The following is a 14,508-nucleotide window of genomic DNA, read 5'->3' as shown; positions in this document are numbered from 1 at the left end:
ATTGTTCTTTGTGCACTCTCAGAACTATCTTTGTCAACAGTTGTATAACAGAAATTCTCCATAGAACGTGATTCACAGTTATATATCTGTTTATTTACATTTAGAATTCCATTATGGGACATTTATCTGTGCTCCGACAACTAATGTAGTGAGCTAGATATACAACATCAAATTTCGTAAATTATTGACGAGATTAGCGAGACTCAAAAGCCCTAAAAAACTGTTTAAAGTGTTGAAAAAAGTGCTGAGAAGCGTTAACAAATCGGCAAAGTGTCAAAGCATCAAAAAAGCGTCAAAGAAGTTACATGAAAACTAAATTCAGAGCTTTACTAGTCTCGCTTTGCCAGACCATCCACATGCTGCAGAGCGGAGGAGGGTCTGGCTAGTCGGGATGGGAGAAAAACGTGCACTGGTTTATTGGCTTTACTTTAAACCAATCACAATCGTCTTGGGCGGTGTAAAATAGTCTTGCAACAGAAAACTCAGATTGGACAGATAGTCTAGCTAGCTACCTGGAATAACCCTGCAGAGATCTGAGTAGTGTGTTACATTTCAGAGAGAAATATTGTACTTTTTACTTCACCACATTCATGTGACAGCTTTAGTTACTAGTTACTTTACACATTAGGATTTCTACACAGAAAACACATGTAGTTTATAAAATCTGATGTTTTATTATATATGAAACTAGCCAACAATATATCGACTAAGCTGAAATGATCGGACCATTAAACACACAACTGTTTGGATCGTTTCCATAAAATGGGAGGATTTTACTTTACTTTTAATACTTTAAGTACATGTTCCTGATGATACTTACATACTTTTTACGGTTTTACCCAAGTAACATTTTTAATGCATGACTTTTACTTGTAACAGGGTATTTTTAGAGTGTAGTATTAGTAATTTTACTTAAGTAAAGGATCTAAATACTTCTTCCACCACTGGTGTGAAGGCCAACAGAGTTCAGGGCTTGTGCAGCTCAGAGATCAGCCTAGCTGACAGAAAGTGTAGAGCTGTTTCCTCTCTGGCTGACTCCACCCAATGGCACTGTGCCCTGGCTGTGCAGCTGCAAATCCCACCGACAGTCCCAGCACTCACATTCACTCAGTGTGTTCATCGCAACCTCCTACCAAGAAAAAAAGAGGGTTTGTTACCAAGCAACATACCTGGGTTTTATCATTCCAGATGTCCAAAACAAGGTCTTAGTCGGAAATTGTTACATTTTTTTGATTAAAAAAAAACATTTTGGAAGAAAATGATGTCAAGTTTTTGGAACTAAATGATTCAAACATTTGCTTTATTATCTATAATTCTATATCAGATAGACAAGATGGTCAGTAAATAACACTTTCAGAGGGCAGTGAACAAAGCTTTTCAGCCTGCTCCATTTCATTCTGCAGATCAGTGGTCTGAAACCCAAAGAGATTTTTTCATTTTTTTTCTTCATTTTAGGCCTTTATTTGATATAACAGCTTAGACATGAAAGGGGAGAGAGAGGGAGCATGACGTGCAAAGGGCTGCAGGTCAGAATTGAACCCACAGCCGCTGCGGTGAGGACTGAACCTCTGAACATGGGGTGCACGCTCTAAAAGGTGAGCGACCCAGGCGCCCCCTGAAACCCAAAGAGATCTGGTTAACAATAATGTAACACATGGGCGTCCGAACCGCGTTATTCTGGAACCCACGCAACTACTAGGCAAGACCTGCCCTTCAATAGAATTCACACGATACTATTGGCCAGGTCTCCATGCTTATGCAAGGTAATGGAACCTGATTTGTTCAGGTCCTATCACCTGACCAGTCGGCTATCCTAACCTCAAGGTCAATGCCTAACCCCAACCAATCGTGCTGCTTTGTATAGGGCGGCACTTGATTTAAGTTGCGTGGGATCCATTATAGCTTCAGAACCATTGTATGTTGGGACCAATGATATCGGACACGTCTCTAATTCAGTGCAACTGTCTGTTTACTTTTCAGAGCGCCATCAGTCAAATCCATTCAACTTGAGGAATGCCCAAATACATTCTGCGTTCTAGCTACAGCCTTGACCTTCACCCTACTGCTCCCATTCCACTTGGCTCATTCTGAGTCCATATGAATTAAAATTTATTCCGTGTTTTCACTAGTCGCGCCTGGTGCTCTCCCGCGACAGACGGTGCTTCTCGTGTCGCTTAAATTGCCTCCTTGACTCCTCCACTTGCCTCCCTTCATCGCGTCTTAATCCCTCCCACCGAGGAGCCATGGGAGAGACGCGAGGAAATCATCGGAAGAGAGAGAGAACGAGCATGTGCGGAGTTAGCAACTCCTTCAGCTGTACAGCTTCCGGGAAGGCTGGTCTCGTGTATCCTCGCTTTTGGCTCCTTGAGGATCCCTCCTTGATGCTCTCTCCTCTGGGAAGAAATAAGAGCTTTGAGACGGTCACACCGAGGAGGGACAGAACAATTTCCGGTTCAGCAGAGGACCGAGGAGTCGAGGAGCTATCAAATAAGGTCCTTGAGATGCAACCAGAGTCATACAGCAAGGTCAACAAAGCATCTTAGCATATCTGCTGCTCAGGTGGTTCTCACTGTGTACTGTCAATAAATAAGCTGGGAGTTAAGTGAATGTTCATTATTTGTCCGTATGTTGCTTTTAATGGCATGATGTAGTATTTGTTGCAGCACTGAATTACAGTACACTTTCACATGTTATAATAACAGTTAGATAACTGTTAACGTTGATGTTTTTGCTAGGCTAGCTAGCTTGCTAGCTACAGTAATATAAACATCAGTCAACTAGTGATAGCAGCTCTTTAAATCCTGGTCAAGTAGAGAAGATAGTTGTTGTACCAGTGCTTTGTGTTGATATTAAAGCCAAGGTGCTACTGTGCATCATTAATACTAAGACAGGGCACTAAAAATATTTCCAATTTATGCAACTTATATTACGCTTTATTTCCATACATGCTCCACCATGTTTTAAGTTTAGTATAATCTAAACTCTGATTCAGGTTACTAAAACCCCCAAATTTCCAGAAAGAATATCGAGGACATGGCTTCAGGGACCTAGCTCCGGTAGCTCCGGCCCTGGCTGCAAGCTAATACATTGGGGAGAAAAAAAAACAACTCTGCTTTTATTTTGAATTCACAAGCTTCCGGTGTTATTTTAGCCTTCTAGGCTAGCGGCGCTCGCTTGACGTAACAGGGATATGTCTCATGGCAGATTAACAGCCAGTCCTGAAAGTAAAAGCAGTCGCAAAAACTGTTTGGGGCTCAATGGCTACCGTGCAACTACAATCTTCCCTCGCGACGTCGTTAACGTGAGACAACAACCAGTTCACAGACAGGGTCGGAAGTTAATTTCAATCGAAGAGGCTACTTGTGCTGTTCTGTTTCTACAACTTTGCTCAGTTCAGCAGCCGCTCAGCCGCGACCACACCCTCCCTGCTTCCTCATAGTACTGTAGCGGGAGCGCGCAGCACGACTTTGAATCTCTGGGAATAACGGCCACTTCTTCCAGCTACGTTTACGGTTTCGTCACCGTGGAACCTCCGAAGACAAGTGAGTTAAATGTTCAAAGACCACCGACTGGTATGGATATAAAAAACGAGTCCCCACAGAAGATATGCGGGAGTACACAATCTCTGGTCCCGAGTTAAGACGCGGAGGAGGAGGAGGTGGAGGGCGGACACACGGACGATGCATATGGAATCGAAGCGACCGGAGCAACTGTTAGCGTCTAACCCCGGGCTCTGTTTGAAAAAGAAGAGATTGAAAGTGGATTGAGGCGGGGTTGTCTTGTTGGAAAGTCGCCCTCGTGGTGGAGTTTACTTGGGGAAAATTCATGGAATGATGGTGCTGGAGGGAAACACAAGTCTTCCCGCTGTCCAGAAGAGCTGCCCAGGTGCCCCGTGTGTATCCAGCATGAGTCCGCCAGGCCGGTCACACTCAGTGGGAACAAGTCGGACAAGATCTCGGTGCTGTTTCAGGCTACTTGCTCTGATGCGAGTGGACACAAAATGATATCCTATCGATTGTAGTCACACAAAAAAGACATTTGAAGCCATCGACTAAATGTTGAGGTGATATTTGCTTGGCTATTAGTCATCAAAAGACCCCAAGAAAAGGCATCTAACGTTACAAACCTAGCACAGAGTCAGTTCAGCAGATGTAATTCCAATTGGGAACGTGTTCTTGTCTCAAACGATTAAGGAGCTTTTTGACATAATAATATTATTCTCAATCTGCACTTTGCCTTTTTAGAAGGCACCTTGGTGGCACTGCAGTTTGTGTGTGATTTCTTTTCTTTTTCAACATCCTGTGAATTGTTTTGTTCCATGAAAAAACCTGGGACTACAATGACAATATTTACTTTTGGATTATGTTGTTCAGGGCATTTTAAATTAATGTGTTAAGATAAGAGCATATAGCTTATTACACTGATCACTCTGACGTCGTGGAGGGTTTTGATTTGACTGTGTTACATTGCAAATTTTGTTTTTATTATTACTAATAACCGTGGCAGGTAACTGGGAATATGCCAGATCATAGTTTAGACTTGTATTCTAGTGTATACGACACATGAATTAATAATGGGGATGTTATTCAAACATACGTAGATGCAGTTATTGAGTTATGCTCTTTCAACATGTTTACATTGAGAATACATGTCCTGTGTGTCTGCATACAAAGTACAGTGGGTTACTTATACTCTGAAGGAATTTAAGGAAGACTGTTGTGCCAGTTATTTTAAAAGAGTTTGTTTAAAAAAAAAAAAAAAAAAAAGCAGGGAGGTGAGGCTTAGCTCGGAAATGTCTTAATCAGGACAATGCAGTGTGCCGCAGCAGAAAACTATAAATAACCGAACTCCTCCAGAAGAGCAGTTTGACCCTCACCCTCCACCCCCCCTCCATATTATGGCTAGTGGTGGCTCGGGCAAATCGGCCAGCGAGGGATCGAGCAGTGCGCCCTGCGTCAGTGTGCAGCAGCGGAAGCGTCTCTCCTCCATCTGTGACACGTGTAAGGGCAAGATGCAGCTGGTGGCCGACCTGCTGCTGCTGTGCAGCGAGACGCGGCCCGTCATGACGTCGGAGGGCTTGGCGGTGGCGGACACCTTCGACCAGTGCCGCGACACTGTCATCGCCCGGACCAAGGAGCTGTCCATCCTCACCCACGACATCCAGAGCCAGCTCAACATGGGCCGCTTCACGGAGGTGGGCGACCGTCTCCTGGAGATGGCCGACCTGGTGGTGTCTCTGACCGAGTGCTCGGCCCACGCCGCTTACCTGGCGGCCGTGGAGACGCCCGGCGCCCAGCCCTGCCTGCCGGGCCTGGTGGACCGCTACAAGGTGACTCGCTGCCGGCACGAGGTGGACCAGAGCTGCAGCGTGCTGCGGGTCACGCCGCTGCCGGACCTCACCCCGCAGCTCCTCCTCGAGCTCTCGCAGAACATCTCCACCAACCTCAAGAACCTGACGGACATCTCGTCGCTCGCCAGCGAGCGCTCCCGCGACCGCTTCGCCAAGGAGCAGTTCAAGCTGAGCGTGAAGAGCATGAGCACGAGCGGCACGGCCTTCCTGGCCTGCGTCAAGGAGGTGAAGACGCAGCCCAGCGAGCTGACGCGGAGCCGCTGCGTGCTGTTCAGCGCCGCGCTGGTCCAGGCCGTCAGCGCGCTGGTCGGGTTCGCCACGGAGCCACAGTTCCTGGGCCGAGCGGCGAGCATCTCGGCCGAAGGGAAGGGGGTACAGACTGCGGTGTTAGGGGGGGCCATGAGTGTGGTGTCCGCCTGCGTCCTCCTCACTCAGGGCCTCCGGGACGTGGCACAGCATCCCGAGAGCAGCTCCAAAATGGCAGACTACCGCGAGCGTCTGCGAAACTCGGCGTGCGCCGTGTCGGACGGCTGCACTCTGCTCACTCAGGCACTCAGAGAACGCTCCTCTCCCAGGACTCTGCCGCCAGTCAACTCTCATTCTGTGAATTAGTTTAGGAAGGGGGCCGCAGTGCCCTCTGTCCTATTCTGACGTACCAAAGAGACTCACTTGGGTTCTCCCTGTTCATCAGGTTTAGAGTCAGAGTTAGGGCTGGGTACCGAATTCAATACTTTTTAGGCACAGACTGATTTGCCGCCTTTTTAGCATCGAGTAACGGAAAATGCTTCCAATACCAAATTTCAATTCCTAAGGAGTAAATCTCCGAGTCAGTGACCCAATCAGGATGCAGCATGCTTCTACCAATATCAAATCATGTTTGGCTGTCAGACGTTACACGTCGTAGAGACACGCAGGAAAAACTTGTATGTTGTTACGCACAGAAACAAGGCTCACGTGGTAGGAGCTAAAAAAAATCTTTTGATAAAATGGATTTTTTTTTTATAAAATTGGTGTTCATTCAGGGACCGGCAGGGTTAAAAATTCGCTATTCTCCGTCCACAAGTCAAATGGCTAGCGAATGTTTCAATTTTTACCAGCCACTCAATACGTTACCATTGTTTATTTTTTGGGCTGGTGAGTGAAGCCAATCTACCAGCCTCTTGCATATTTTTTACCAGCATTTGGCTTGGGATTGGTGCCAATTTTCAACCCTGGTGACCGGTGTCAAAGTCACGGTGTCCGTACCGGTACCGGTATCACCGATTTCTGACCGATACCCAGCCCTAATCAGAGTGACATCAGAAAAGGGCTGTCTGTGGGTCTGTTTTTAATGTGGTTGAAGTGTGTTTTTAAAATGCAGGTGAGCGTTTAAAAACGCGCTGCAGGGTTTTGCGTCGCGCTGGATGTGGCTCAAACCTTTTTGTTTCAAAACGGACCCCGCCTGAGTGTGCCGGGCCCCGCTGCGGGTTCAGCCGCTCTCACCAGCAGACAGCAGCCTTCAAACCTGGAACGTTTACCTCAGTTTTCAGCTCCGGTGAAAACGGCAACCTTGATGATGGATGTAGCCTCGCTGTGTGAACCTACGGTTGGCTGACCTACTCGATTACATGTGCTTTGTGAGATTGGAAAGAGTGTTCTGAGTGTCTCAATGCTTTTTTTTTTTTTTTTTTTTTCAACGTGTGAATTCTAAATTGGTAAAAAGCTGCTGTGAGTGTGTGCCATAGGTTTTACACTATTTACCAGACTTCCCATAGTATTTTAAAGTGTTTTGATCATGCATGTAATGGAGTATTTATTTCAACTATTAAAAATGTTGTTTCTGATATGCTGTTGTTGGGTTGTGCCTTGCAAAGACAACTTGTTTTTCAAAGGCTCTATTCTAGGGCTTTATCTAACAGTTATTTTCATCGTCGATTAATCTGTGGATTATTTTCTGGATTAATGGATTAGTTGTTTGCTCTCTAAAATGGTGAAAATGTGGATCAGTGTTTTCCAAAGCCATCGACTACATTTTGAGGTGATGTTTGCTTGGCTATAGTCGTCACAAAACCCCAAGAAAAGGCATCTAACGTTACAAACCTAGCACAGAGTCAATTCAGCAGATGTACCGTAATTCCAATTGGGAACATGTTCTTTTCTCAAACTATTAGGAGCTTTTTGACATAATAATATTATTCTCAATCTGCACTTTGCCTTTTAAGAAGGCACCTTGGTGGCACTGCAGTTTGTGTGATTTTCTTTTTTTCTTCTTTTTCAACATCCTGTGAATTCTTTTTTTCCATGAAAAAAACCTGGGCCTACAATTTCAATTATTTACTTTTGGATTATGTTGTTCAGGGCAATATACATAAACGTGTCAAATTAAGAGCATATAGTTTATTATACTGATCGCTCTAAAGTCGTGGGTTGTGGACTGTGTTACACACACAAAAAATACTAATATAACCGTGGCAGGTAACTGGGAATATGCCAGATTATAGTTTAGACTTTTTCACATTTCTCTTGATTCATGATTTTCAAATAGATTTTCATAGGCTCTTTTCTAGGGCTTCATCTAACGGTTATTTTTTATCGTTGATTATTTTCTGGATTAATGGATCAGTTGTTTAGTCTATAAAATGGGGAAAAATGTGGATCAGCATTTCCCAAAGCCCAAGATGGCGTCCTCAAATGTCTTCTTTTGTCCACAACCCAAAGATATTCAGTTGACTGTCACAGAGGAGAGAACAAACTACAAAAAATTCACATTTAAGGAGCTGACATCAGAGAATTTGAATACAAACCGATTAATCAGTTACCAAAATATTTGGCGATTAATTTAATAGTTGACAACAAAATAAAAAAAAGCATATTCTAATGGTATATGTCCACGCTGATTGTTAAATTTTATTTGTCCAGGTTTGGAATAATCTGTGTATTCTTCCATCCCAACATAATGGAGGTATAAACTTTGCTTGTAGTATTCATAGCAATAAAAAGACAATTGAAAAGCCCACTTTCTAATAAGGCACCCTGCATAAAGTCTTATGAATGTCTTCTAACTGATGTAATAAAGCATGAATAAATTATGTATTTACAACTCATAAACCCATTATACGGTTGCCTTAGAAGAAAGTGCTACCAACAGTTAGACAGCAACATGTCCTTAATACACAGACTCTTAATTCTGGAACGTTATTATTTTATTTTTTTTAAATCTTATGAGCATAAGTTATAGTATTTTAAATCATCTATGAGGATTTGGTGGGGCTCTGTACTCTCCAGAAACTGCCTAGGTAATCCACAGAATACGTTGTCAGCAGATTTATATTTCCGACACCCCCACTTTATTGGAGGTAGAAATCTCAGTGACAGATATCTTAAAACCTGGACAAATACAAGCAAACATATATGCATGGCTTGATCCCACTGGAGGGAAGAGAGTAAATATGGCCATGTTTGTAGTTTGGGTGAACCAACCTCTTAAGTGACAATAGGACATATATATTAAGTCAGTTGTTTTGTTAATTTTATAACAATAGTAGTGGCTCCAAAACCAAAAACTCAATGTCTGTCACATCTAACATATTCAGTGTTTCCTTAGGTTTGTGGAAGACTTAGGTACGCATATTTGGCACGGGGTTTAGGGGTAAACTCCTCAAGAAAATGTTAGGTTTTTCAATTAAAGGGTAACTACAGTTTTTTTTCAACCTGGACCCTATTTTCCTATGTTTTTGTGTCTAAGTGACTGATGGGAACGACAATCTTTGATATTGGTCCAGTGTTAAGCAGGTGAAACAAGCTACAATGTAAGTTAATAGGGCAGTAATTGTCCAGCTTGTATTTACGTTACATTATATGTCATTTAGCTGACACTTTTATCCAAAGCAACTTACAATTGCTATATGTCAGAGGTTGCAGTGGAAATTGAACCCAGATCTCTCACACCAAAGGCACGTGTCATATTCACTGCGCCACCACCACCATTTACCTTCACAGAAGTGCTTGTGTTGCCACTGACAGGCTCAGATTAATATTCTAAGTGTCCGACAACATTATGCAAAGGATTTCTAAGGAGGTTAACCTTTCTGTTAAAGAGTAATTTTTTATTTTTTTAAACATAAAAACATCCGTGAAATTTCCTTTGCTAAACCCACCAGACTCCATGTAAATAAACAGTAATTTTAGCAGCGTAAAATACACTTCATTCAAAGTTGAAAGAAACAAAATTATGAAAACCCGTTTTCCAACCATCACAACTCTATTTTTGGTGAAATATACACATAGTTTACCGATTTAAATGTGAATATATGTTGGCTCTATACACGCTAAAAGTATTGGTTGGTTTAGCGCTAGCGACTTCAGAGCTGTTTCTGGTTAAAAGGTCTCAAAGAGGTTTTAAAGGTCTATCTATGAATGGATCCTTTCCATAATGTTATCAGACACTTAGAATATTAATCTGAGCCTGAAGGTAAATACAAGCTGGACAATTATTCTATTAACTTACATTGTAGCTTGTAGCTTGTTTTTCAGATCAGATTCAGGCCACTTCCATATGTGGTCCTGAATCCGACCCAGATCTGATTTTTTTCAATGCGACCGCAGTGTGAACAGCCAAGGCGGATTTGATGCGACTTTTACCAAAAAAAAAACTTGCTGCGCCCTCTCTCCCCGCGGGGAGGGGCAGGGGGCCCCCTGCTTCCAGTGCGGCTGTTAACCGGGGTGGACTGTCCTCATTGTTCCCCAACTGCGCATCGCATCACCAGGGCGGGGATCGGCTCACGTAAAAAGGTGATGTCGGCAACCCCCCAACCCGTCTGTAAACACGGACCAAGGAGTATAACGCGCTCGCAAGTCGGGGTCGCCCCGTGGTGCAATGAAAGTGAAATCCTGAGAAATGGCTAATTGGCCACCCGGTCACACAGACCTCTTTAGTGAATTTGCAGCCATAACCCTGCAAATTTGTCTCTCTTTCTCTTCAGTCTTCTCCTCCTCAGCACCTGCGCATTAATGTTATGGCTGCCATTTCACAAATATTTTAATACAAAAAAAATTTAAATAAAAGCAAAAATGCTGACTTCCTCCATAACCTCCCTAACTTTAGTGCAACAGCGTGCTGCGTCTGATGTCATTGTTAGTGTTCTTTTGCGCATGCGGGTCATTTCAAAACCGCAAACAGTTCACACTGGAATCTGATATAGGCCACATTTTAAAAGGTAAAAGGTAAAAAATCAGAATCAGGCATTAAGACTTGCGGTGTGAACGTAGCCTTGGACACAAAAACAGAGGAAAATAGGGTCCAGGTTGAAAAGAAATGGTAGTTACCCTTTAAAAAGTATGCAATTTTACATCATTTTGTACCATAATTGTTACCATAACTGTGTCTTAAACATTGGAAAAGCTAGAGCAGATAATAAATGAATAACACTCAAAAAAGCTTCAAGACAAAATTTGCAAAACAATGACTTTTTTAACCCGACTACAACCAATAGGTCTGAGAAGAGTCTGTTTTGATGTGTACATTGATTTGACATTAATTTAGCTTATTGTCCCCAAAACGGCTTGGGTGTATCACATCATGTATAATTAGATGATGTACTTCAGTAAAAGCAGCACACTAAAAAATACAGAAAAGTACAGAAAAGCACAGAAGTATTATCAGTAAAACTTAATGTAAAGTTGAAGTAGACATGCAGGGAAGCGTGTTCCTGGGAGTGTTATATTGTTATAATAATAAGTACTGTAAGTATCATTTAGCAGGTCAAGGTGGAGCTCATTTAAACAACTTTAGATTTTGCTGGGAAGTTTAACAACACGTCAAATTTGAGAGGTTTATTACATGTTTTGTGTGTAAAATCCTATCAAAGTAACTAGTAACTACAGTTGTGGAGTAAAAAGTGTAATACTTTCCTCTGAAATAGGGATTGACTGATACTGGTTTTTCAAGGTTGACACCGATTATTAGTAGTTAGTGAAACCGATAACCGATATTTGGAACGGATATGCATATACCGTGTAAGTAAAAAAGCTTTAAGTCAAAATGAAGCCTTCGGAATGTTACAAATTCCAACACAAAATTTTGTTTAAATGCTTTAAACAATTATTTAATAAATGAGAAACTTTAAACATTATACCCAAAGATTGTCAGATAGTGTTGTGGGCGGGACGTTAAGTCAGCTTTCTTTGTGTTGGAATTCTAAACTCTGGTGGATTTATGAGGACTATGGTTAACTGCTCCTCAGATCTCTGCAGGGTAAATCCAGACAGCTAGCTAGACTATCTGTCCAATCTGAGTTTTCTGTTGCACGACTAAAACAACTTTTGAACGTACACATGTTCCACAAAAACAAGTTCCTTCTCGAGGCTATTTTGCAGAGCTTAGCGCCACCCAAGACGATTTTGATTGGTTTAAAGAAATGCCAATAAACCAGAGCACGTTTTTCTCCCATCCCAGAATGCTGTGTGGACTAACCAGAACCTTCCTGCGCAGCATGTGGTGGAAAGGATGGCAAAGCGAGACTAGACTCAGTGGTGAGTGAAAACGAAGCAGAGGGACAGACACTGAGCTGTAGCGGAGCCAAAGTAGCACACTTTCTAATGCATTAACTTTATTGGTTATCAGGCAAATAAAATGCTGATACAGATAATCTGCAAACTACTGAAAAAATGGCCCCTACTCTGAAATGTAGAGGAGTAGAAGTATGAAGTATTGTAAAATGGAAATAGTCAAGTAAAGTACAACTACATTGACAATTTACAGTGCTATAGCACATTATGGTGCCATTGGCATCTACACTAGTGCCGAAGCAAGTGGTTGATCAATTGATTAAGTTGATCAACAGAAAATCTATTGACAAAAATTTGGATAATTGATGAATTGTTGAATTTGTCGGTTTCAGCTTCTCAAATGTGAAGATTTACTATGTCACTCTGTTTTATATCTTTGTGAATTTAAATATTTCACTGTTGTTTGGACAAAAGCAGGCATTTGAAGAAGTCACCTTGGACTCGGCACTGTTAAAAAAGTCTGTTTTGAGCGCCTGATTAGTTCACCTGGTAGAGCCTGCGCCCCATGTACAGAGGCTCAGTCCTTGTCGCAGCGCCCGCTGGTTAAATTCTGGCCTACGGCCCTTTGCTGCATATCATTCCCCTCTCTTTCCCACTTTCCTGTCTTAATAAAGGCAATAAAAGCCCCAAAAAAAAAAGTCAGTGGAAATACGGACTAATATATTGTGTTAATATGAAGGAATTTTCTGTAATAATTTTTCACAGGTGTTTTTCTGTGTTTTGATTTTTGGATTAACAGGAATGTCTGTTAAAGGTACAGAGGATATACTGTAAATCTACAGTTTTCAAAATTTTCCATATTTGGATTAAAAGGAAATTTCCATGAATTTAACGGAAAAGGTACTGGTAAATTTCTGCCAGGACATTATCCGTTTTTCTACGGATTATTTTCTTACAGTGTGGGAAATACCGACAGGCATTTTATTTGACTATTTTCTGAGACTAACAATCAACTGATTAAACAAACAAAACCAAAACCAATAGAGGTTGTTAGATAATATAAAAACAATCATTAGTTCCTTGGGCCTTGTCAACTCTACACATTCTGGTGGTTATGTGTTTTAGACCTGGGTTCATGCATCTGTGTCAGCAGACACCTAGCTCAAGTGTTGCTTAGCAACACACTGCATTCAGACTAGCTCCAGCCAGTCACTCTTTAGCTTTGACCCCCTGCAGACATAGGCGTCGTCAAAGATCCTCTATACTAAAGTGCATTTCAAGCAGCGCCAATGATATGAACTGGTCCACACTTCCTGTCTCCTAAAGGGGCGTGGCCTTGTTTGAAAGTGTAGTGAACGTCTTTTGGATGGATGAAAAGTTATATTTGTAAAATTGATTATTTTCTTTTGCTAATGTTAGATAAGACATATTTAGCATCACAGAGATTAGTTTTGTTTGGGCGTTCACAAACGTTAGTTGGCATTAGCTTATCTGTTGTAAGATCTCGCAAGAGTTTGTTCCACAGACAGAAACAGGTCTCAAACGAAGTTAATTTTCTCCTTATGTGTCCCTCTAAAAAATTTCATTTTAAGTCAGAATGTTCTGGAGATATGTGGCTTGTGAAAAATGGGTCCATTAGGCCTTTATCTCATTTCCTGGTTTGGGAACGTTCCAAATCGCCAAGCAGTGTTCTCGCACTTCCGTTACTTAGTTACAAGATAAACTATGGCTGCCTCCTCTTGCCGGTGCTATTGCAGTGTGCCGGGCTGCTCAACGTCAAAACAAAAGCAGCCATACCTTAGCTTCCATGACTTACCAAAAGACGAACACCTCCTCAAGGCTTGGGTGAGATTGATAAGAAGGATGAAGGTCCTTCGTTCCATATAACTAAAATCCGGTGCTACGCCAACCCGATTTTCGTGGAATAGCTGAGGGGAGACTCGTGTTCTTCGTCAGTTTTTGATTGGGTTAATGCATGTCTTGGAGTAGTTGAAGAGTTTCAGGATAGCGACTCTGCTATAGAAGAAGCAGATGAACAGCCTACAGTCGCGGAGGATCAAGAACCCACCAGAAATCACAACTACGCCCGCGACTCCACAGGTGGACTAGATGCTGATGCTGCTGCCGAAACCATCAGGCAACTGGAGGCTAAGGTCAGGAGTTTAGAAAGACAACTGAGGGACCTGTCCTGCACACTAAACATCAACAGATACTGTGCCACTGACGAAAATACACTATGAATAAGCCAACCCTGAGTATTCACAATAAACATCTAACTCACTTGAGACCAAGTCGCTGTATTCTGTGAACATTATACAACAGTTCAAAACTTTAAAGTACAGTAGTAGGCCTTAAATGGCCAAAGCCAAAAGTATTGAAAGAGGTAAAATGTGAAAATGGAGCCAGAACAAACTGGACTGAACAGACACTGGCTTTTGCAGTCTGAACTGGAAGTACAGTAACTGCCAAGTACTTAAAGGTTAGGCCTAACCCTTGAAATTATAGAAATTGGTGCCTTCTAGGCCGAGATAAGCTAGAAAATGTATTTTTTGCTCACAAGGATGAAAGACACCAAATCCCAGAATGCACTTGCTTCGCTGCTTAGACTCTACTACCAAACCACATCCACCTACAGACCGACAGTGAGGCAGCATTCAACTCAACCCAAATGT

The 14,508-nt window shown here is 42.3% G+C and overlaps 1 protein-coding gene across 1 annotated transcript; it reads left to right on the top strand.

The window, feature by feature from the left end:
* The first annotated feature begins 3,163 nt into the window (after nucleotides 1-3,163).
* On the top strand, nucleotides 3,164-7,175 carry tlnrd1 (talin rod domain containing 1). Its single transcript, XM_028575103.1, has one exon. The coding sequence runs from the start codon at nucleotides 4,898-4,900 to the stop codon at nucleotides 5,960-5,962; it is 1,065 nt and encodes a 354-aa protein (XP_028430904.1). The 5' UTR covers nucleotides 3,164-4,897; the 3' UTR covers nucleotides 5,963-7,175.
* Nucleotides 7,176-14,508: the final 7,333 nt, after the last annotated feature.

The sequence above is a fragment of the Perca flavescens genome, chromosome 1, assembly GCF_004354835.1.
Source record: "Perca flavescens isolate YP-PL-M2 chromosome 1, PFLA_1.0, whole genome shotgun sequence".
Lineage (NCBI taxonomy): Eukaryota > Metazoa > Chordata > Actinopteri > Perciformes > Percidae > Perca > Perca flavescens.
The sequence above is the reverse complement of the archived record's forward strand: the minus strand, read 5'-3'. Positions and strand labels throughout refer to the sequence as shown.